General features: G+C 46.9%; 1 protein-coding gene across 7 annotated transcripts in view; it reads right to left on the bottom strand.

Moving 5' to 3' along the window:
* col11a1a (collagen, type XI, alpha 1a) overlaps positions 1 to 25,274 on the bottom strand; it is a 490,074-nt gene that overhangs the window by 164,683 nt on the left and 300,117 nt on the right. For all 7 annotated transcript variants that reach the window (XM_087990322.1, XM_087990323.1, XM_087990324.1 and 4 more), the window contains 11 exons: positions 24,968 to 25,021; positions 21,976 to 22,029; positions 21,799 to 21,843; positions 6,323 to 6,376; positions 5,813 to 5,857; positions 4,478 to 4,531; positions 3,753 to 3,797; positions 3,579 to 3,632; positions 2,340 to 2,384; positions 2,174 to 2,227; positions 2,019 to 2,063 (listed from right to left, as the gene is read on the bottom strand). In XM_087990322.1, the coding sequence (XP_087846448.1) occupies positions 2,019 to 2,063; positions 2,174 to 2,227; positions 2,340 to 2,384; positions 3,579 to 3,632; positions 3,753 to 3,797; positions 4,478 to 4,531; positions 5,813 to 5,857; positions 6,323 to 6,376; positions 21,799 to 21,843; positions 21,976 to 22,029; positions 24,968 to 25,021 (549 nt within the window). The remainder of the gene's footprint in view (positions 1 to 2,018; positions 2,064 to 2,173; positions 2,228 to 2,339; positions 2,385 to 3,578; positions 3,633 to 3,752; positions 3,798 to 4,477; positions 4,532 to 5,812; positions 5,858 to 6,322; positions 6,377 to 21,798; positions 21,844 to 21,975; positions 22,030 to 24,967; positions 25,022 to 25,274) is intronic.

Raw genomic sequence — 25,274 nt, 5'->3', positions numbered from 1 at the left:
TGTCGGGATTCTATGTTGTGAACAACTGCAAACTGAGTATCACATTTAAGTGAGACTATCAGCCTGAATATTTGGGAATAAGCTAAAATTACTGAATATTTAAACCGTTTATTTAAAGGGCCTTCCAAGTCTGACTCCTTTATAGTTGAATGTTATTGGTAACACATGTTCAAGGTTCCCTGGTCCCAGCCTATCACAGCTCATTGTGAAGATGCCTGAAGCTTTTCCTGGAAGGGGATGGATCTGCTTTCAGTTAAACAGAAGCTATTGTAATAATGTTTATACATCTCATGTCACTCTTCAAAACCTCAAGAAGCTATTTTTATTCACTCACAGAACATGGGCATCATTGGCTGGGCAGCATTTATTGCCCGTCCCTAGTTGTCCCTTGACAAAGTGAGGCGGGTGAGCTGCCTTCTTGAACCGCTGCAGTCCATGTGCTGTAGGTAGACCCACAATGCCTTTAGGGAGGGAATTCCAGGATTTTGATCCAGTGACAATGAAAGAACGGCGATATATTTCCATATCAGGATGGTGAGTGGCTTGGAAGGGAAGTTGCAGGGGGTGGTGTTCCCATGTACCTGCTGCCCTTGTCCTTCTAGATGGAAATGGTCATGGGTTTGGAAGGTGCTGTCTGAGGATCATTGGTGAATTTCTGCAGTATATCTTGTAGATAGTACACACTGCTGCTACTGAGTGTCGGTGGTGGAAGGAGGGGGATGTTTGTGGATGTGATGTCAATCAAGCGGCTGCTTTATCCTGGATGGTGTCAAGCTTCTTGAGTGTTGTTGGAGCTGCCCCCGTCCAGGCAAGTGGGGAGTATTCCATCACACTCCTGACTTGTGCCTTGTAGATAGTGGGACAGACTTTGGGGAGTCAGGAGGGGAGTTTCTCGCTGCGGTGTCCCTAGCCTCTGACCTGCTCTTACAGCCACTGTGTTTATGTGGTGAGTTCAGTTGAGTTTCTAGTCAATGATAACTTCCAGGATGTTGATAGTGGGGGATTCAGTGATGGTAACACCATTGAATATCAAGGGGCTGTGGTTAGATTATCTCTTATTGGTGATAGTCACAGCCCGGCATTTGTGTGGTGTGAATGTTATTTGCCACTTGTCAGTCTAAGCCTGGACATTGTCCAGATCCTGTTGCGTTTGAACATGGAGCTGCTTCAGTGTCTGAGGAGTTGTGAATGGAGCTGAACACTGTGCAATCGTCGGTGAACATTCCCACTTCTGACCTTATGATGGAGGGAAGGTCATTGATGAAGCAGCTGGAGATGGTTGGGCCTAGGACACTCCCCTGAGGGACTCCTGCAGAGATGTCCTGGAGCTGAGATTGACCTGGGACATGGCTATGGCCTTCTCACTATTTACATTTTACCAGCTGCATATTCTCATCGGCAGGGAGGGGCAGGAAGTGATGGAGGGAGGGGCAGGGGAGATGGAAGAAGGGGCAGGAAGTGGTGGAGGGAGGGGCAGGAAGTGATGGAGGGAGGGGCAGGGGAGATGGAAGAAGGGGCAGGAAGTGGTGGAGGGAGGGGCAGGAAGTGATGGAGGGAGGAGCAGGGGAGATGGAAGGAGGGGCAGGAAGTGGTGGAGGGAGGGGCAGGAGGTAAATGCAGATGAGGAATTGGAAGCAGATGGAGGTGATTGTGAACATAGAAGTGCCCTGATCAGGATTAGGTGTGCGTCTGCCACACACCAGGAAGTGTGACTCCCTTGCCCACTCCCTCTCTCCAACCCTCCCTCCCTCCCTCTCTCTGTCTGTGCCTTCCTCTCTCTCTCTCCCCCTCCCTCCGAGCTGCCTGGCTCCTGTCTCAAGACTGTATGGGAAAGGTTCCACATCACGGAAAGTGAGGAATGAGGTGTCAGCCCCTGCTCCTTCAGCTGGGATAGCAGCTAACCTGGCCATTCTGAGGATTCCTATCCCATTCAGCTCCTGTGCCTCAGGTCCACTCTCTGCAGATATACAGCACGAAGAATTAAAATTAAAGGGAAGTGAAGTTGGTAGAATTTTTACCTTTTCTCCCTTTGCTCCTTTGAGACCACGAACTCCATCAGCTCCCTGTTTAAAAATAAAATTAATCGGAGTCAGCTCCGTGAGATTGACCAACTCCCCACTGAGAATCTGGGCAGCTCCATCGTCCTCAAAGACAGACTGGAATTGGGCGTTACCTTAACTCCGCGAGGTCCTGGATATCCGATTGGACCCTGTGGTCCTGTGGAACCCTAAAACGTTAATGTAGAAAGTGTACCATGAGCAAACAGACTCCATTCAAATGCTGACTAAGCACAAATCAATGTGGGGCTAATGGAGTGGGACTCTGGGTCCCGATCTTACCTCAGCACCCTTCTCTCCAGCTGGTCCCTCTTTACCGGGGTGGCCCTGAAGACAGACACAAATCAAGATCATTGCTTCCCAAAGCAGGCCGGCACATCCCCCTGCTCCAGCTTCACACAGACCACCGGCTCTGTACGGTTTAAACAGGGAACTCCCTGCTGGGGTTTGACTACTCACAGACAGACAGCCTTCTCTGAGAGGGCTGAGGGAGGGGTCTCACTGAGAGAGGGTCTGTCTGTGACGAAGGGTCACACTGAGGGAGGGTCATACTGAGGGAGGATCACACTGAAGGAGGGTCACACTGAGCGAGGGTCACACTGAGCGAGGGTCACACTGAGCGAGGGTCTGTCTGTGAGGGAGGGTCACACTGAGGGAGGGTCACACTGAGTGAGGGTCTGTCTGTGAGGGAGGGTCATACTGAGGGAGGGTCACACTGAGCGAGGGTCACACTGAGCGAGGGTCTGTCTGTGAGGGAGGGTCATACTGAGGGAGGGTCCCACTGAGCGAGGGTCTGTCTGTGAGGGAGGGTCACACTGAGGGAGGGTCTGTCTGTGAGGGAGTGTCACACTGAGCGAGGGTCACACTGAGGGAGGGTCACACTGAGCGAGGGTCTGTCTGTGAGGGAGGGTCACACTGAGGGAGGATCACACTGAGGGAGGATCACACTGAGGGAGGGTCACACTGAGGGAGGGTCACACTGAGCGAGGGTCACACTGAGCGAGGGTCTGTCTGTGATGGAGGGTCACACTAAGGGAGGGTCCCACTGAGCGAGGGTCCCACTGAGCGAGGGTCCCACTGAGCGAGGGTCCCACTGAGCGAGGGTCACACTGAGCGAGGGTCACACTGAGCGAGGATCTGTCTGTGAGGGAGTATCACAATGAGAAAGGAGGCTGTGAGGGAGGAGGCTGTGTGGGAGGGTCTTGCTGAGGGAGGGTCTGTCTGTGAGGGAGGGTCTTGCTGAGGGAGGGTCTATCTGTGAGGGAGGGTCTTGCTGAGGGAGGATCTATCTGTGAGGGAGGGTCTGTGAGGGAGGGTCTTGCTGAGGGAGGGTCTGTGAGGGAGGGTCTTGCTGAGGGAGGGTCACACTGAGAAAAGAGGTTGTGAGGGAGGAGACTGTGAGGGAGGGTCTTGCTGAGGGAGGGTCTGTCTGTGAGGGAGGGTCTTGCTGAGGGAGGGTCTATCTGTGAGGGAGGGTCTTGCTGAAGGAGGAGGCTGTGAGGGAGGAGGCTGGTAACTTACCGGAGGTCCATCAGCTCCTGGGAGGCCTGGTAACCCAGCCTTACCCGGAGGGCCCTGGAAAACAAAAAGCAGAGAGTTTACAGCTTTCAGAGGAACATTGTTGGGTAAGACCAAGACGCTGAGTGTTACGATGTGGGAGAATTCCTGGGGCACGAGGCCATGGTTCAGCCTTACCTTGGCTCCTGGAGGCCCAATGGTACCTTGAGGCCCAATCAGACCCTGCGAGAGACAGAGACAGAGACAGAGAAATATTTCCAATCACTTCGGACCGGGGTTTGTTTCAAACAGTCGTTTCAGCTTCTGAGAGAGTTCACTCAGATCTGGCACTGACCCAGTTTCAATAAATCTTCACACTTCCAATTTTTAAACAAACAAAAGGAGCCAATGGGGTTGTAGCAGCAGTCAGGACAGAGCAAGTCTTTGGGATTTCAGAGAAACCCGATCCCCTGAACAAGTTGCTGCAGGTGGTCAGCCAGATATTCCAAAATATTCCAATATATTCCTGGTATTCCAAAACTACTGAGATTATCAACCTCTCCTCCCTGACTGACCACTCCCCTACCACCTCCCTACTCCCCTCTGGCCCCTCAACCCCTCTATACTCACACTCCCATCTTCCACAACTCCTCCCATCCCACTCCACTCCATCCTTCCCTCTACCTCAACTAACCTCCACCCACACTGCACCCTCCCCTCCCCCTCCGTCCCACATCACAATCCTCTAGCCCTCCTTTCCACTCTACCTCCCGAAAGCTCTACGCTCATCCTACCTTTGTGTCTACTAGCTATGCCCTCCCCTCCCTCCCTCTCCCCTCTTCTCCCTCCCCTCCCTCCCTCTCCCTCTCCCCTCCCCTCGGTTTCTCCCACTTACGGTGACCTCTCAGCTGCTGCTGACCTACCTGGGGTCCTGGGATTCCCTGCTGACCCGCGGGACCAGGCTCCCCCTGCGGACCCTGGACAGAGAGAGAGAGAGAGAGAATGTGAGAGTGTGTGAGGTGGGGGGGGGGGGGGAGAGAGAGAGAGAGAGAGAAAGAGAGAGAGAGTGTAAGAGTGCATAAGAGAGGAATAGTGTGTGAGAGTGTGTGTGACAGTGTGTGCGTGTGTGTGTGTGAGAGAGATAGAGAAAGAGAGTATGAGTATATGAGAGAGAGAATGTATGTATGAGAGAGACAGAGTATGTGTGTGTGTATCACAGAGACAGAGAGGGAGAGAGTGTGTGTGAGAGAAAGTGTGTGTGTGTGAGAGAGAGAGTGCGTGTGTGAGAGAGAAAGAGTGCGAGAGTGGGAGTGTATGAGAGAGAGTGTAAGAGTGTGTGTGAGGGAGAGAAAAAGTGTGAGAGTGAGAGAGATGGAATGAGAATGACAGTGAGACAGGACAGAGGGGTGGGGGGAGAGAGAGAGAGAGAGAGATGGAGGAGAGAGAAAGTGAGTGCCAGAAATGAAACCACAAGAAAATCTGAACATAGCAAATGTCCAAATCAAGTTAAGTCACAATTTCATCAAACACTCACAGAGTAAACACTCACCCCACACGCTCATTTTATCCTACACACACACACTCACACAATCAGTCTCTGACTGACACATTTTCATACACCCAGGCACACTCACACTCTCACAGTCATACTCACTCACACACAGTCACACTTACACACACTGTTACACTCATTCACAGCCAGTCACATATACACAGTCACATTCACACTCATAGACAGTTATAGCCACACTTTCTCACACACATTTTCATACACTCTCACACTCAATCTCGCTACTCACACACTGTCACACAGTGATACTCACACTCTCATAATCACACTCAGTCACACTCTCACTCTCTCATGGACACCAAGTCACAGTTATACTCTTCCACACACACTTTCTCACACATCCAGCCACAGTCTCACACTGTCACACTCACACTCACCCAGTCATATTCACACTCTCACACTCACTTGCACACAATTACTCTTTCACACTCACATCAGATCATATTCATACCCAATCACACTCTCTCTCTCACACCCAATCACATTCACCCAAACAAAAGCTCTCACACACATGCTCTCACACAGAGATGTACTCTCACAGTATTACACACTATTACTTTCAATACCTGCCTGTCACTCACTCTCTTGCACGAACGTGCACTCTTATACACACGCTCACACACACTCACTCACATAGTGACACACAGATATTGACTAAATTCCTGTCAACTGTTGGATATTCCCTCACCATGTTTCCTTTGGAACCTTGAGGCCCATCCAAACCAGTAGGACCCTGAAAAAGGGGAAAATATTAAAAACTATCTTTAAATGAACAAATATTTATTGTGTTCTAGAAACTTCCCCACTCTATTGTTAGCGACTCAGAGCTTTCACAAAAGGAATTGTTTGACATTCAAAGGGAAGGATTGGTTTTCTTAAATCAATAAATCCTCCAGCAGAGGCCATTCAGCCCTCCAATCCTGTACAAGCTCCTTGAACAATCTTTCCAGTTAGACTCACCTCCCCATTGGCCTGCAATTCCCCCCCCCCCCCCCCCCCGGTTCCTGTGTGAAAGTTCTGATGGAATCTGCTCCCACCGCCCTTTCAGGCAGCACCTTCCAGACCCCAACAACACACTGTGTAAAACAATCCCCCTCCCCTCTCCCCCTGCCCCAGACACATTAAACTAGTTCATTATGAAAATATAGAACAAAACAAATGAAAAGAGGAATGTTTGAAAGGAGCTGATCGGACGTACGGGTTGTCCAGGGGGTCCTGGAGATCCTCGGGGTCCAAGAAGTCCTCTTGGCCCCTACAGAGAGAGAGAGAGAGAGAGGGAGAGGGAGGATCCCAGTCAGTGACAACAGTAATTCTCCATTAAGACGATGAGGTTAGACAGCAATTAAAACAGTGTTAGTTTCAGGATGGACCATCATAGCACAGGAGGCCATTCAGCCCACCGAGTCTCTACCTTGCAGTTAGTCCCATTTGTAACAACAGAAAAAATAAGGAACTGCCACAGACCATTCAGCCCATCAATCCTGCCTCACCATTCAACACAAGAAACAAAGAACAGTACAGGCCCTTCGGCCCATCAAGATTGCACTGACACATTATGCCTTTCTAAACTAAAAACCCTTTGCCTCTACAAAATCCATATTCCCTGCTGATTCATGTATCTCTCAAGATGCCTCTTAAACAATGCTTTTGTATCCATCTCCACCATCTCCTCTGGAAGCACATTCCAGGGACTTACCACCCTCTGTGTAAAAAACCTGCCTCTCGCATCTCCTTTCAACTTACTCCCCCCTTTACCTTAAACATATGTCCCTAGTAACTGATATTTCTATCCTGAGAGAAAGACTGACTATCCATTCTATCCATGCCTCCCAATTTTGTAAACGTTTACTGGGTCACCTCTCAGACTCTGATGTTCAAGTGAAAATCAACCTTACCTCAGTGCAAATACCCTCCAAACCAGGCAATATCCTGGTCAACTGTTTCTGTATCTTCTCCAAAGCCTTCACATCCTTCTGGTAGTGCGGCAGCCAGAATGTCACACAGTATTCCAAATGTGGCCTGACTAAAGTTCTATTCAGTTGCAATATGACTTTCCAATATGTTTATACCCTCTGTCCCAAACGTTGAAGGCAAGCATGCTATACATCTTCTTGATGTGGAGAAGCTGGTGTTGCACTGGGGTGGACAAAGTTAAAAATCACACAACACCAGGCTATAGACCAACAGGTTTATTTGGAAGCACTAGCTTTTGGAGCACTCCGAAAGCATATACTATCAAATAAACCTGTTGGACTATAACCTGGTGTTGTAGGATTTTTAACCTTATATGTCTTCTTGCCCACCTTATCCACTTATGTTGCCTCTTTCATGGATCTGTGGACCTGTACACCAAGATTTCTCCATATGTTGATACTGCCATTTACCGTATACATCCTTCCTGCATTAGACTTTCCAAAATGCATCACCTCACATTTGTCCTGATTAAACTCCATTGGCCATTTCTTTGCCCAAGTTTTCAGCCATTCTGTATCCTGCTGTATCCTCTAGCAATCCTCCTCACTACCCACAGCCCTTCCACAAACTTTGTGTCATCTGCAAACTTATTAATCAGGTCACCTACATTCTCCTTCATTTATATATATTACAAACAGAGCTGCTATAGCACTCATCCTTGCAGAATGTCACTGGTCACAGATCTCCAGTCAGAAAAATACCCTTCCATCGCTCCTGCCTGCCTTCTGTGATTAAATCAGTTTTGTATCTATCTTATGTGCTCACTGCAAATTCAATGTGACTTCACCTTTTGTACCAGCCTATCATGGAGGTACCTTGCTAAAGCCCATATTGATTCCATCCACTGCCCTGCCCTCATCAGTCATCTCTGTCACTTGAGTTTGTGAGGCATGACCTTCCCTGCACAATGTCTTTCTGCCTATCACTAAAGACTCCATACTTTTGCAAATGTGAGTATTCTGTCCCTATGAATCTTCTGTAATTTCTCTACCACTGACATAAGGCTCACCAGTCAGTAATTTCCCAGATTGCCTGTTTTGCCCTTCTTAAACTCAGGAACAACATTGATTATTCTCTAGACCTCTGAGGCCACTCCTGTGATAAAAGAGGACGCAAGTATTTCATACAAGGCCCCAACAATTTCCTTGCCTCCCTCAGCATTCTGGGATAGATCCCATCAGGCCCTAGGGACTCGTCTACCTTAATGCTTTTCAAAATACCCAACACTTCCTCCTGACATACTCCAGAATATCAACATACCCGGCTTTAGACTCACCATCCACCATGTCCCTCTCCTTGGTGAATACCGATATAAAATATTAATTAAGGACACCACCCACGTCAGCCGGCTGTGTGCAATAAATTCCTTACTTTGTCCTTGAGTGGACCTACACTTTCCCTAGCTACTCTCTGGCTCCTTTTATACATATAAAATGCCTTGGGATTTTCCCCTTCCAGTCTTTCTCATTCCTTGTTTAAGTTCTTCCCTATTTTCTTTATATTCTTTAAAGGCTCTGTCTGTCTTCAGTTTCCTGAACCTTACATATGCCTCCTTTCTCTTTTTAACTGAGGTTTCAATTTCTTTTGTCATTCAAGGTTCCTAAATCTTGCCATCCTTATCATCCACTTTCACAGGAACATGCTGGTCCTGAACTCAAACAACTGGCCTTAAAAAGACTCCCACATGACAGTTATGGATTTATCCTCAAACAGCTGCTCTGCCCAGGAAACTACAGGAGGTGGTGGGCACAGCCCAGACCATGACCTTCCATCCATGGACTCCATTTACACGGCTCACTACCACAGAAAGGCTTCCAACATCATCAAAGACCTCTCCCACCCCAGGAACGATCTCCCACAGTCTCTTCAATCAGGCAGAAGATACTGAATCTTGAACACCAGCACCAGCAGGTTCAGGAACAGCCTCTCCCACACTGCGGCAGAATTTGAATCTAGGTTCCCAACACATTACCTGGGTCCCTGGATTAACAGGCCACAATAATACCATTAGGGCCAAAACCTCCCCTTGACATATTGTTACAAAACACCATCCTGAACCATACTGAACAAATTCTCCTCCATCCAAGTTTCTGGTGATAAGGGAGTCCCAGGTAATGTCAGGGAAATTAAAACCACTCACCATAATAATCCTGTTGTTTCCATATTTTTCCATAATCTGTCCGTATATCCGTTCCTCTCTCACCCGCTGGCTGTTGGGAAGCCTGTGGTACAATCCCATCAAAGTGATAGCACCCTTCCTATTCCCCTGCTGCACCCATATGGCCTTGCTGGGAGAGCCCTCCAAGGTGTCCTCCCTCAGTACAGCTGGGATATTCTCCCACTCCCCCACCTCCTTTACAGCCCTCTCTATCTCGCCTGAAACATTTAAATCCCAGAATGTTAAGCTGCCAGTCTTGTGTCTCTCTCAACCATGTCTCTGTGACGCTGCAACACCAGAGTAATATATATTAATTCAAGCTCTAAGTACCTTACCTAGTATACTCATCACATTAAAACAAATATACTTCAGCCTGCTGGTGTGCTGTGTTCAGGAACCTCCCCTGTCTGTTCTTCCTCTTAATCGTACTGCCCTTAACCTTAGGCTCTTTCTGGGTCATTTCACTTGCTGACCTACCTCACTGGATCCCACCCCCCTGCCACACTAGTGTAAACCCTCCTGAATGGCACTGGTAAACCTCCCTGCCAGGATATTGCCCTCCAGTTTAGGTGCAACCCATCCTCCCTGTTCATGTTCCATCTGCCTCAGAAAACATTCTAGTGATCCACACACCTGAAAGCCTCCCTCCTACACCAGCTCTTTAGCCACATATTTAACTGTACTATCTTCCTGATCTCGCTGGCACTTGGCACAGGAAGTAATCCTGAGGTTACAACCCCAGAGCTCCTGCTTTTCAATTTCTTACCTAATCCCCTGAACTCCCTGGGAACTGGTCCACCTGGGAGCTGTTGATGGAGATGGAGAGGTCCAGGAAGGGGAGGGAGGTATCTGAGATGGTCCAGGTGAATTTACTGTCAGGGTGGAATGTGTTTGTGAAGTTGATGAACTGTTAAACCTCCTTGTGGGAGCACGAGGTGGAGCCGATATGGTCATCGATGTAGCGGAGGAAAAGGTGCCGGGTGTAACTGCGGAAGATAGACTGTTCCATGTAACCGACAAAGAGACAGGCATAGCTGGGGTGACTAACTTGCTGAATGTTCTATCCACCACATTCTCAGCCTCATGGATGCTCCGTAGTGAGTCCATCCGCAACTCTGGGCACTCCATGTGATAAATCATATGCTGCAGCTGAACATACTTCCTGAATATATGGCTACCATGGAGATGGGAAGTGTCCCTAATTTCCGACATATTATAGGAAGAGCATTTCACAGGCCCAAACTCTCCTGTCATTTCAAACCTTACCTACATGAATCAACTTTATCACTGACAGAAAATAAACCAGGAACTGATTATACAACCTTATCCACTAGTCACCAAATGTGAGTCTCTTATTCCCACCGGACGGAGGTGGGTACTGCAGATGCTGGAGATTAGAGTCAGGATCAGAGTGGTATCGGAAAAGCACAGGTCAGGCAGCATCCGAGAAGCAGGAAAATCAAGGTTTTTGCCTGAAACATCGATTTTCCTGCTCCTCAGATACTGCCTGATCTGCTGTGCTTTTCCAGCACCACTCTAATCCTGACTCTCTTACTCCCACTCTCTATTCCCAGCAGGCTATAGCAACAGCAAGTCAGTTGTGAGGGATAGTCACTCAACTCGAGATGTTAACTCTGATTTCTCTCCACAAGATGCTGCCAGACCTGCTAAGCTTTTCCAGCAGCCTTTGTGGTTTTGTTCTGATTTACAACATCTGCAGTTCTTTCAGTTTTTACAAAAACTTAATACCTTATCACTCTGTCCATATACAACTCACTCAAACTGGAAACTTGGTTTCTGAATCAAGCCAAGGTCACTTTGAGTCACCTTCAAAGATTTATCCCACTGTTCACCCCCAGGGTCACTCTCACTGACCGCCCCCCCCAGGTATTTATTCCCACTGTTCACCCCCAGGGTCACTCTCACTGACCCCCCCCAGGTATTTATCCCACTGTTCACCCCCAGGGTCACTCTCACTGACCCCCCCCCCAGGTATTTATCCCACTGTTCACCCCCAGGGTCACTCTCACTGACCCCCCCTCCAGGTATTTATCCCACTGTTCACCCCCAGGGTCACTCTCACTGACCCCCCCCCCAGGTATTTATCCCACTGTTCACCCCCAGGGTCACTCTCACTGACCCCCCCTCCAGGTATTTATCCCACTGTTCACCCCCAGGGTCACTCTCACTGACCCCCCCCCAGGTATTTATCCCACTGTTCACCCCCAGGGTCACCCTCACTGACCCCCCCCCCCCTCCCTCGGGTTTTTATCCCACTGTTCACCCCCAGGGTCACCCTCACTGAACCCACTCCTCCCTCGGGTTTTTATCCTGCCCTTCGAGCTCCTTCCATCATTTCACATGATCATGGCTCAACTCTACATTTCTACCTGCTCCCCATCGATCTTTATCCTGCTTTTCATAGAAACATATTGATTTCTTTCTTGAATCTGTTGATTGATTCTGCTTCCCCTGCACTCTGTGGTAGTGAGTTCCCCAGATTCACCGGCCTAGTAACTATAGGCCGGTGAGTCTAGTAACTATAGGCCGGTGAGTCTCACTTCTGTTGTGGGCAAAATCTTAGAGAGAATTGTAAGGGATAGGATTTATGAACATCTGGATAGGAATAATGTGATCAAGGATAGTCAGCATGGTTTTGTGAAGGGCAGGTCGTGCCTTACAAACCTTATTGAATTCTTTGAGAAGGTGACTAAGGAGGTGGACGAGGGGAAAGCAGTAGATATGGTGTATATGGATTTTAGTAAGGCGTTTGATAAGGATCCCCATGGTAGACTACTGCAAAAAATACGGAGGTATGGCATTGAGGGTGAGTTGGAGGTTTGGATTAGGAGTTGGCTGGCTGGAAGAAGACAGAGGGTAGTAGTTGATGGCAAAGGTTCATCTTGGAGTGCCGTCACTAGCGGTGTTCCGCAAGGATCTGTTTTGGGACCATTGCAGTTTGTCATTTTTATAAATGACCTGGAGGAGGGGTTAGAAGGTTGGGTGAGCAAGTTTGCGGATGATACGAAAGTCGGAGGAGTTGCAGACAGTGAGGAAGGATGTGGCAGGTTACAGCGGGATATAGATAAGCCGCAGAACTGGGCAGAAAGGTGGCAAATGGAGTTCAATGTAGCTAAGTGTGAGGTGATTCACTTTGGTAAGAGTAATAAAAAGATGGGGTACTGGGCTAACGGTCGGATACTTGGTAGTGTGGATGAGCAGAGGGATCTTGGTGTCCATGTACACAAATCTTTGAAAGTTGCCACCCGGGTAAATAGTGCGGTGAGGAAGGCATATGGTGTACTGGCTTTTATTGGTAGAGGAATTGAGTTCCAGAGTCCTGAGGTCATGTTGCAGTTGTATAAGACTCTGGTGCGGCCGCATCTGGAGTATTGTGTGCAGTTTTGGTCGCCATATCATAGGAAGGATGTGGAGGCACTGGAACGGGTGCAGAGGAGGTTTACCAGGATGTTGCCTGGTATGGTAGAAAGATCGTATGAGGAAAGGTTGAGGCACTTGGGGTTGTTTTCATTGGAGAAAAGAAGGTTTAGGGGTGACTTGATAGAGGTGTATAAGATGATTAGGGGTTTAGATAGGGTCGACAGTGAGAATCTTTTTCCACGTATGGAGTCAGCTATTACAAGGGGGCATAGCTTTAAATTAAGGGGGGGTAGGTATAGGACAGATGTTAGGGGTAGGTTCTTTACTCAGCGAGTCGTGAGTTCATGGAATGCCCTGCCAGTAGCAGTGGTGGACTCTCCCTCATTATGGGCATTTAAGCGGGCATTGGATAGGCATATGGAGGATAGTGGGCTAGTGTAGGTTAGGTGGGCTTGGATTGGCGCAACATCGAGGGCTGAAGGGCCTGTACTGCGCTGTATTCTTCTATGTTCTATGTTCTATGAGAGAACGCCCAGATCTCTCTGCACAGATGCACTTTGAACCTGCTTCCCATTCAAAGAATAATTGGTCATCTTTTCTGGCCAAAACGGACAACTTCACAGCTATCCAGATTAAACTCCAGCTGCCAGACTCTTGCCCTTTCTCCCAGCCTAGCAATATTGATCTGTAAACTATTTATTTCCTTATCACAGCCTACTTTTCCACCTACATTAGTATCATCCACAAATTTTGCTTTGTTGCACTCTATCCGTGTTTGCAGATCATTAATATAGACTGAATATCTTCAGCCTTCTCCACACATTGTCCACCTGCCTGCTACATGTTTTCCCTCACAACCTGTCAATAGCTCTTCAATGCCTTTTTGAATTTTTCTCATTGCTGACAGTCTTTGGCTTTGTGTCTTCAGCAGGCGCAGATATATCACTCTTGGACTCTTTATTGGAGTCATTAATAAAGATTATAAATAGCCAAAAATCCTGGTGACACACCAGCCATCACCATCTGCCAACTTTAAAATGCCCATTGAGATCCTCTCTGTGCTCCCTGTCCTGTAACCAATCCCCTATCCACCCAAATATGTTGCTCCCAACTCCTGGACAGCTCATCTCATTATAATGTCAGTAATTTATTCTGCTCCCTTTTTACACTCCATTCCCATAGAATCATACAACATATAGAGGAGGCCCTTCAGCCCATCACGTCTGTACTACCAAACATATACTGCTAGTCCTTGAATGTTATGACATTTCAAGTGCTCAATACTTCATGTTCATGTTCCAATGGACCTGCACTCCCAGATCTCTCTGCCCATCAACTTTTCCCAAGGCTCTTCCGTTCATTGTATAATTCGCTCTAGAATTTGTCTTACCTAAATGCATCACCTCACATTTGTCTGGATTGAAATCCATCTGTCATGTCTCTGCCCAACTCTCCAGTCTATCTATATCCTCCTGTATTCTCTGACAGTCCCTTACTGCTACTCCACCAATCTTCATGTCATCTGCAAACTTGCTGATCATACCAACAGTGTCCTCTTCCAGATCATTTATGTATATCACATACAATAGTGGCCCCAGCACTGACCCCTGTGGAACACCACTGGTCACCTTTCTCCATTTCGAGAAACTCCCTTCAACTACTACTCTCTGTCTCCTGTTGCTCAACCAGTTCTTTATCCACCGAGCCAGAACACCCTGCACACCATGTGACTTCACTTTCTCTATTAGTCTACAATGGAGAACCTTATCAAACACCTTACTAAAGTTCATGGACATGACATCAACAGCCCTTCCTTCATCTATCAACTTGGTCACTTCCTCGAAGAACTCTATGAAGTTGGTAAGGCACGATTTCCCCCGCACAAAACCATGTTGCCTCTCACCGATAAGCTCATTCCTTTCCAAATATAAATAGATCCTATCCCTCAGTACCTTCTCCAGCAACTTTCCCACCACTGACGTCAGGCTCACTGGTTTGTAGTTACCCAGAATATCCCTACTATCCTTCTTGTACAGGGGGACAACATAAGCAATCCTCCAGTCCTCCGGCACCTCACCTGTATTTAAGGATGCTACAAAGATATCTGTCAGGGACCCAGCTATTTCCTCTCTCGCCTCCCTCAGCAACCTGGGGATAGATCCCATTCGATCCTGGGGATTTGTCCACCTTAATAACCTCTAGCCTACCCATGCTCCCACTGCCCTTTCAGGCAGCACCTTCCAGATCCCAACAAATCACTGTGTAAAACAATCCCCCTCACCTCCCCCTCTGAGGCTTTTCCCAGATTCCCTTCAATCTGTCTCCATCTGTCCCTGGAAACGTTTTTGCCTGATTTACTTGATCAAACTCTCTCCATGATTTTGAACACCTCGGTTAAACCCCCCCAGAACCTTCTCTGCTCTAAGGAGACCAATCCCAGCTTCTCCAGTCTCTCCACATTCACTGAAGTCCCTCATCCCTGCTCCCATTCCAGTAAATCACCTCAGCTCCCTGTCCAAGGTGTCCTCTTCCTAAAGAGTGGGGCCCAGGATTCTGAGATCAATCAAAGTTTATAACACAGAAAGAATCCACTTGACCTACTCTCTGCGTGCTGATTGGAAAAAAATAACCCAACCTGACTTCACTGCCCTGCTCATGGTCAGGTGGAATATAACACAGGACAATGTGAGGTAACACACTTTGGTAGGAAGAGTAGAATATAAAGAGAGCGCACCGTTTCCTTGGGGAGATTCAGATTTATCTGGCAAACTCTCCCTCACAGTTATACCAGATTCTGAAGGCGATCAGTCATGTACAGAGGACCCTCGGTTATCAGAATTTTGGATTATCTGAAGATGATGTGAATGTCCAGATAGAAACATTACATCAATGAAGTGTTCCAACACTGATCGCGTCGTTTGTTTATAATGATCGGACGAGTGCTGGGGGCGCGGACGGGGGAGGGATGGATGGGATCGCACAGGGGCGGGGGGGTTGGACGTGGGGGGTTGTCCGGAGTGGGGCAGACGTGTCAAACGGTGGGGTGGACGGTGGGTGGAGGTGGATGGGGGTGCGAGGTTGAATGGGGTTCGGGAGGGGGGTCGGATGGGAGAAGTGGGGGTGGACGGGGTGGGGGCTTGTGCGCAGTGCTCACTCTGTCAATCCCATTGAACTTATGTGGGGGGGGGGGGGGGGGGGGGGGGGGGATGGAGGCTTCAGCAATGCTGCAGGTCCCTTCCACATATATGTGTGTCTCTGCTCAGAAACAAACCCTGAGACAGAGAGGGAGCAAGGCAGGCAGAGCCAGGACAAAGGGAACTTCAGAAAACTCCGAGCCTCAGAGGTGAGGAATTGAATCAGTTATCTGAATAATCAATTATCCAAACAAAATACTGCCCGCCCGTCTCGTTTGGATAATCGAGGTTCCTCTGTATTCACATGTCTTCCATCATGCATCCACATTCACAAGCAAGAAGATCATCCATAATGGACTATCGACCTGTCTTTATCGATAACCTTCTGGGGCAGTGGGAAAGCGTTGTGCAGCTCTCTGTACTTCCAAAACTGCTGTTTTCATTCAGCTGCATGTGTCAGTGACCAGCCTTCACCTCAAGTAATCTGCGGCAAAATGTCTTCACTGCTTGGCATGGGGTAGTGGGATCTCTTCAAAGACTTATTGAGGTCTTTTGAACCTAAGTACTCTCTCAGCATTTCAGCTCTTTTCTCTGTTCCCAGGCTGCTCCTCCATCCTCTCGGAAATGGCAATTTCATAATTACCCCATTCTACTGCAACTCATTAATCTTGTCTTTCAGACAGGACTTTGGGACATCTGGGACTCCCTTCAGTAGATGCTGTGTGGGTCTCACACTCTTCCTACTCTGAGATGGGATTTACCAGGAAACCTGTAAAAACAATTTGGTGATCTTCTCGGATTTGTTCAGCAGCCAATCTCTTAACATCCACTATCCGGAACTCCTGACCATCACCGCACCATTGCACTGGGCTCCCAGCTTGGAATAAGTATTGTACAACAATATAGCCTCAACTTTACCCTTCAGGGCTTCCTTTTCAGTAGCAAAATATCAATCACCTTTTCACCTGATGGAATTAATCAGTAGTATGGTGTAAAATGATTCATTCAAACCATTGGTTGATATCTCTCTAGCAACTTTCTCTACAGACTTGTTTTGCTTCTATCCACTTGTTTAAAGACAAATGGATTCAGTTTCTTGTTGTTAAAGCATTACTTCCCCCAATCTTGATATCTTTGTTCTCTTTTCTATGATGTTCTCCACAGTATTTACATCCTGCTCTCTCACCCTGAGCATTCAACTGGCCTTTCTGAAATATTCCTTCCTTTCTCTAATCTATTCCATTTTGGGTTTGAAATATTTCTCAGTATAATGGAAGTCCTTGTCTGTTCCCATATTAATACATTCCAAACAATCATCAACAATATCAGAGATTCTCCACATGTCAATTGCTTCCTTCAGAGTATATTTCTCCTCCCTCAGCAGATGTACTCACATAGCAGGATCTCTAAAACCTAAGTTATTCCTATCTCAGATAGAATTATCTTTCAGTGCTGGCACATACTGATCAATAGTCTCCATCTCCCTCGATCTCTGATGTTGAATAAATCCCATAAGTAACAATAAAATGGATTTAAAGTGGTTCTTCAAAAACTGCCTAAGTTTCCCTGTTTCCTTTCTAGTAGCTAGTGAGATATAGGCAGCAAGACAATTTGTGTAACCCTCTCCTCAGCACAGAACACAAGGTTACAACTCTTAGGTACATAGACTCTTTCTTAATGAATTGTTGCTTTTTCAGTTTGAGAGTCAAGAAATATCCAACCTCTGTCTCTAATCTCCTTTCGCTTCCCCAGTATCAGGGAGTAGAATGTGTACCCAGTATGTGAAAGCTGTGGAGTATTGGCATTCCTCACTGTACCCTTCAGTAACTTATTCTCTAATAGATCCGACAACACACATCGCTTCGTTTGGACATTTCTTGCTGCATTACTCTGAGACCATGCTTCAAGTAATGAGTGGGAAATGGCCACCACAGACTGCATACTGAGGCACTTCCAGCAGAGGTAGATGCAACAAGATGACAGCAAGGCAACCTGAACACTAAGAGGACAATTACATTTCAACAGAGACAACATCAAAATACACAATCCTTATCAACCCTCCTCAATTCCTCATCAAAAATCTAATCCATTTATTCAGAAACAACCACAGTGGCTACAAAAGCAGGACAGAGGTTCAGAATACTACAGTGAGTAATTTAGCTCCAAACTCCCCAAAGCCTATCCATGATGTCATTCTAAACTAATCCCATTTGCCTGTACATGGTCTGTATCCCTCCACTCGCTGCCTGTTTACCTGTCTGTCTAAGTGCCTGTTACATGTTGCTAACCACCTCCCCTGGTAATGCGTTCCAGGCACCTACCACTCTCTAGATAAAGAAATTGCCTCACATATTTCCTTTAAACTTGCAAAGAGTGCTGGAAAAGCCGGTCAGACAGCAATAGGAAGGGCTTTATGCCAGAAACGTTGATTCTCCTGCTCCTCGGATGCTGCCTGACCAGCTCTGCCTTTCCAGCACCACACTCTTCATTCTCTGATCTCCAGCATCTGCAGTCCTCACTCTGTCCTTTAAACTTTCCCCCTTTAACCTTAAATCCAATGCCCCTAATATTTGACATTTCCACCCTGGGAAAGAGACTCTGACTAGCCACCCTATCCATGCCTCTCACAATTTAAACACTTGCATCAGCCCGCCCCTCAGTATCTGATGCTGCAGTGAAAACAATCTAAGTTTGTACAACGTCTTCTTTTCGCTAAAACACCCCAGTCCAGGCAACATCCTGGCAAACATCTTTTGCACCCTCTCCAAAGCTTCCACATTGTTCCTATAGTGTGTTGACCAGAACTGTACACAATACTCCAAAGGGGGCCTGAGTAAAGTCTTAAACAGCTGCAACATGACTTACCAACTTTTATACTCAATATCCTGATCAATGAAGGCAAGCATTCCAAATGCTTTATTTACCACCATATCCTCTTGCATTGCCATTTGCAGGGAGTGATGGAGTTGCATCCCACAATCCCTCTGTATATCAATCCTCCCCCAAGGGTCCTGCCATTTACTATAAACTTTCCTCTTGCACTTGACCTCCCAAAATGCATCACCTCACACTTGTCCGGATTAAAATCTATTTGCCATTTCTCCACCCAGCTTTCCAACTGATCTATATCCTGCTGTATCCTTCAATAACCTTGCTCACTATCCACAACTCTACCAAGTTTATATCATCTGCAAACTGACTAATCAGATCATGTACGTCCATCGATTATTATTTACGTATTATAAGCAATAGCACTGATCGCTGTGTAACATGCCTGGTAACAGACCTCCAATCAGAAAAACACCCCATTACAATTACCCTCTGTCATCTATGACCAGATCAATTTTGTATCCAACTTACCAACTGACCATGGAAGCCATGTGGTTTAATCTTCTGAGCCAACCTACCATGGGGGACCTTGTTAAACACTTTACTAAAGTCCAAGTAGACAACATCCACTGCCTTACCCTCATCAATTATTTTCATCACCACCACAAGAAAAATCAATTCTGTTTGTGAACGAAGTCCTCCCCTGCACAAAGCCACGCTAACCCCGCACACAGCCACGCTAACCCTGCACACAGCCACGCTAACCCCGCATAAAGCCATGCTAACCCTGCACACAGCCACGCTAACCCCGCACTAAGCCACGCTAACCCCGCACAAAGCCACGCTAACCCCGCACAAAGCCACGCTAACCCCACACGAACCCACGCTAACCCCACACGAACCCACGCTAACCCCGCACACAGCCACGCTAACCCCGCACAAAGTCATGCTAACCCCGCACAAAGTCACGCTAACCCCGCACACAGCCACGCTAACCCCGCACACAGCCACGCTAACCCCGCACACAGCCACGCTAACCCCGCACACAGCCACGCTAACCCCGCACAAAGCCACGCTAACCCAGCACACAGGCACGCTAACCCCACACGAACCCACGCTAACCCTGTACACAGCCACGCTAACCCCGCACACAGCTACGCTAATCCCACATAAAGCAATGCTAACCCCGCACAAAGCCACACTAACCCCACACAAACCCACGCTAACCCCGCACAAAGCCACGCTAACCCGCACAAAGCCACGCTAACCCTACACAAAGCCACGCTAATCCCGCACAAAGCCACGCTAACCCCGCACAAAGCCACGCTAACCCCGCACGAACCCACGCTAACCCCACACAAAGCCATGCTAACCCTGCACACAGCCAAGCTAACCCTGCACAAAACCACGCTAACCCAGCACAAAACCATGCTAACCCTGCACAAAACCACGCTAACCCAGCACAAAGCCACGCTAACCCTGCACAAAGCCACGCTAACCCCGCACAAAACCACGCTAACCCTGCACAAAACCATGCTAACCCCGCACACAGCCATGTGACTATCCCTAATTAGTCTATTCTTCTCTAAATGTGAGTAAATCCTGTCTGAGAATCTTCTCCAATAAATTCCCAATCACTGATGTAAGATTCACCAGCCTGTAACTGCCTGGATTATTCCTGTTGTCCTTCTTCATCGAAGAACAACATTGGCTATTCTCCAATCTTCTGGGACCTTGCCTGTGGTTAAAGAGGATTTAAAGATCTCTGTCAAGTCTTCAGCAATCTCCTCTCTTGCCTCCATCAGTATCCTGGTTTGGATACTGTCAGACCCTAGGATTTATCTAAATGTTTTTCAAGAAACCTAACACTTGTGCTTTTTAATATCAACATGTCCTAGAATATCAATATACCCCTCACTAACATTACCATCATCCACGTCCCTCCCCTTGGTGAATACTGATATAAAATACTCATTAAGGACCTCACACACTTCCCCCTGGTTTCACACAAAAATTCTCTCCTTTGTTATTGAGTGGACCTATCCTTTCCCTCGTTCCTCCCTTGCTCCTTATGTATATCTATAAAATACCTTGGGAATTCTCCTTAATCCTATTTTCCAAGAACATTTCATGGTCTATTTTAGCTCTCCTAATTCCTTATTTAAGTTCCTCCCTCGAGGATCTCGCCTGATTTCATTTTCCAGGATTGTACCTGAAATGTCTAAGGCCTAGAACATTGAGTAACCCTTCCTGCTCTTCTCTCTAACAAGTTTCGGTCATTCCCACATCATCGTAGTCACATGTACCAATCCAGGCTCTAAGATTCTCTGCCTTACTTGTTATACTCCTTGCACTAAAATAATTACACTTTAAACCACAAGTCCCACTGTGTTCATTAACCTGGTCCTGCTTGTTCTTACTATTAGATTCAGGTCAGGCAGTATCCGAGGAGCAGGAGAGTCGACGTTTCGGGCATTAGCCCTTCATTAGGAATGTGGCGCAGGGAAGGGGGCTGAGAGATAAATGGGAGGGTGGGGGTGGGGCTGGAGAGGAAGGTTCCTGGGAAGGTGACAGGTAGATGCAGGTGGGGGGTAATTGCGATAGGTTGGTGGGAAGGACCCTTGTCCTTGTCCTCAATCACTGCCTATCGCTGACCAACTGCTCTGGCTCCAGTACCACTGCCACACTAATTTAAACTCTTCTATGTGGCACTAGGGCAATGACTGACCAATTAGAGTCAAGCTGGCTGCTAATTGTCAATCATCATTAATTGGTGCATTTGACAGGTGAATGCCCCTGTCAACCAATCAGCACTGTCCTCCTATGCAATATAAATGTTGATGTTTCACTTGAATTGGTAGTCTTGCGAGGTATCCTGATGAATTCAAGGCAAAACTTCAACAAAATCCATCCCTTTTCTGCAACACTCAAGCTCTTACCGTTCTCTTATTCAATTTCCATAATGAGTGTAATTCTAAGTGAATTATGATCACTACCATCCAGAACTGCCCTTTCATTTGCAAACTATGCACCAGCTGAGGCCTATCCAGGGAGTGATGAAGTTTTTTTGTAACCTTCTTGCTGTTATTATCTATTTCTAGATTTGTAAACCAGGGATCCTGTGTATTGTATTTCTGACATTGTTTGCCACATAGAGAGAATTGATTTGTAGAAGATTATTTCAAAATAATAACTTACAGCTTCACCAGGTAACCCTCGTGGACCAATCTCTCCATCGTCACCCTGAGGAAAACAAAAGATCAAAATAGATACTTCGCTGGAGGGTCAGGGAGGGTTCGGAGGAGAGGGGATCCTATTAGATTCTGAGTGATGATTCATTTAATGAAGAGAGAAGAAGGAGCTGAACAGACTCACCCGTTCCCCGTCTTCTCCAGGAGGACCAGGGGGACCCATTGCCCCTGTCTCACCCTGTGAACAAACAGCAAGAGCTGAGTTACACATTTAATCCATCTCACTTCCTTAAACACTGGGACCTGCTATAGCCCAAACACTGGCAAAAGCTGAAACAATATATTTTACATGAAAGCAGTATGAAGAAGACATTACCAACGGAATCCCATCAGCTTGTACTGAACAAAATCGTCAGAAAAGAATTGTTGCCTCGTTCCTGAATAACTAACCTCACAAACGCTGCTGTGCTGCCTGTCATTGTAGAGTGAAATCACAGACAATCCCCTTCAGGGCAGACTGAGGACATTCAGCCAAACAATCCCGTGCTGATTCTTTGAAAGATTAATCCAGCATCGACCACTCCCTGGGCGTTTCCCCCACAGATCTGCAATTCCCTTTGAAAGCTATGATTAAATTTGTTCCCCTTTCAGGCAGCACATTCCAGATCCTAACAACTCCCCCTGGTAACCCCCTCTTGGAGTTTTTCCCTTCGATCTGTCTCCGTCTGGTCACTGAGCCTCCTGTCCAATTTCTATGGGAGGTACGAGAAGGTAAAGTCAAGAAAAGGATCATAGCTTTATTCTTGTAGAAGAAAGTTTAGTATCAAGCCAATCTCACATTGAAATAATTACAGCAGGAAAAGGGTTCCCTTGTATTGCAAAGGAAGGGATTCCAGGATTTTGAACCATGACACTGAAGGAGTGTGACATATTCCAAGTCAGGGCGGTGAGCGGCTCAGAGGGGATTGTGCAGGGGGTGCTGTTCCCCCGTATCTGCTGCCCTTCTCTTGCTGGAGATTGTGGGTTAGGAAGGTGCTGACTAAGGAGCCTTTCTCAAAGGTGATGTCACTGCAAGCTGTCCCAAATTGGCAAACCATGTGATTGGTGAGACATAGAGAGGAAAGGGAATGATTGGAGATGTGAGAGAGTGTGTGTGTGTGAGAGAGAGAGAGACAGAGATAGAGAGACAGACAGAGAGATATATAGAGAGGCAGAGTGAGAGAAACATAGAAAGAGAGAGAGAGAGACAGACAGAGACAGAGAGGAATGGGTGGAGTTGGAGGTGAGAGAGACAGAGACAAAGAGAGAGAGAGAGAGAGTGTGGAATGGATGGGGGTTGGAGATGAGAGAGAAACAGAGAGATTTGCCTACCATGGAATACAATGGAGGTTCAGTAGGTTTATACCTGGCAGGATGTGACCGTCCCATCAGAACAGACAGAGGAGACTGGTCCAGAATTCTCAGGAATTTAAACGATTGAAAGGCTATCCGTTCCTGTTAGAGTGATGGGTAAAGCTGGTAATGATAGGAAGGAATCAAACGTTATAACAACTTGGATCATGTGAATCTTTTGAAACGTGTAAAGAGTGTCAGGGTATCCTTAATAGGGGAATCTGGAGGGCACAAAGGGGATATGAGATAGCCTTGGCAGGTAAGGATAAGGAGGATCCAAAGAGAGTCTCCAGGTACATTAAGAGCAAAATAGCAACTACAGAGAGAGTAGGGCCCCTTAACGATCAATGAGGTTATCTGTGTGTTGAACCTCAGGAAATGGGAGGGATACCAAATGAATAGTTTGCATCTGAAAGACATGGAGGCCAGATAACTCAGCGAAATAAATATTGATGTCTTGAAAACAGTCCACATTACAGGCAAGGAGGTGCTGGGGGTCTTAATAAACATAAACACTGGGACCTGATCATGGTATCCCAGGAGGCTGTTGGATGTTAGGAAAGAAATTGTGGTGCCCATAGTAAGAATATTTAAGTAATCTACAGCTAAGGGTGTGTGCCAGAGGGCTGGAGGGTGGTTAATGTGCCTTTATTTCAGTAAGACTGTAAGAAGAACCCTGGGAGCTATAAACTGGTGAATCTGACATTGGTGGTGGGTAAGTTATTGAAGGGGATTCTGAGAGATAGGGTTTGTGTGCATTTGGAGAGACAAGGAATGATTAGGGATACATAATCAGCCTGACTTTGTGCGCAAGAAATCATGTCTCAAAAATGTGATTTGAATTTTTGAGGATGTTAGCAAATTAACTGATAAGGGTAGAGCAGTAGACATGATCTACATTGACGTTAGTTAAGCCTTTGACAAGGTTCTGCTTGGTAGTAAAGTTATATCACATGGAATTCAAGGACAGCTTCCAACTGGATACAAAATTGGCTCAATGGCAGGAGACAAGAGTGGGGTGGAAGGTTGTTTTTCGGACTGGAGGCCTGTGGTCAGTGGGTGTTCCACAGGGATCAATGCTGGGTCCACTATCGTTCGTCATTTAGATAAAACAATCTGGATGAGAATTGAGGAGGCATGATTAGTACACTTGTAGATGACACCAAATTGTGGATGGTGAAGAAGTTTATCTGAGATTACAAAGGGATCTTGATAAATTGGGTCAATGGGTTGAGGAGTGGCAGATGGAGTTGAATTTGGAAAAATACGAGGTGCTGCATTTTGGTAAAACAAACAAGGGCAGAATTTATACAGTTATTGGTCGGGCCCTGGGGAGTGTTGTGGAACAGAGAGGCCTAGGGGTTCAGCTACATAATTCTTTGAATGTTGCATCACAGTTAGACGGGGGATTAAGAAGGCGATTAGCTCGCTGGCCTTCATTGCTCAGACCATTGAGTGTAAGGGTTGCGACGTCAGGATGAGGTTATACAGGACAGTAGTAAGGCCACTTTTGGAGTACTGTGTACTGTTCTGGTCGCCCTGTAATAGGAAAGATATTATTAAATTGCAGTCAGTTCAGAAAAGATTTACCAGGACTTACTGAGAGTGGAAGGCTTGAGTTATGAGGAGAGTCTGGTTAGGCTGGGACCTTTTCACTAGAGCATAGAAGGTTGAGGAATGACCTTATAGAGGTTTATAAAATCATGAGGAACATGGATTGGGTGAATAGTCAAGGTTGAGGGGGTTGGGTGTGGGGTGCAAGTGCAATGCGATGGAAACCTCACCCTGTTTCCTTTCATTCCTGGGAGGCCTGGCAATCCATCGAAACCACGATCCCCCTGAAAAAAATACAAAAGCAACTCAAGAATACGACAGGTACAGAGAATGCGCGCGTGTGTGTGTGTGTGTGTATGTCATGATTTGGAGACACCGGTGTTGGACTGGGATGGACAAAGTTAAAACTCACAACGCCAGGTTATTGTCCAGTGGGTTTATTTGGAAGAACTAGATTTTGGAGCACTGCTCCTTCATCAGGTGGTTGTGGAGAATAAGATTGTAAGACACAAAATTTATAGCAAAAGTTTACAGTGT

Source organism: Chiloscyllium plagiosum, unplaced genomic scaffold, assembly GCF_037043375.1.
Source record: "Chiloscyllium plagiosum isolate Xiang-an unplaced genomic scaffold, Cpla_swu_hap1 HiC_scaffold_9, whole genome shotgun sequence".
Taxonomy (NCBI): Eukaryota; Metazoa; Chordata; class Chondrichthyes; order Orectolobiformes; family Hemiscylliidae; genus Chiloscyllium; species Chiloscyllium plagiosum.
This window is presented reverse-complemented; position numbering and strand designations above follow the sequence as displayed.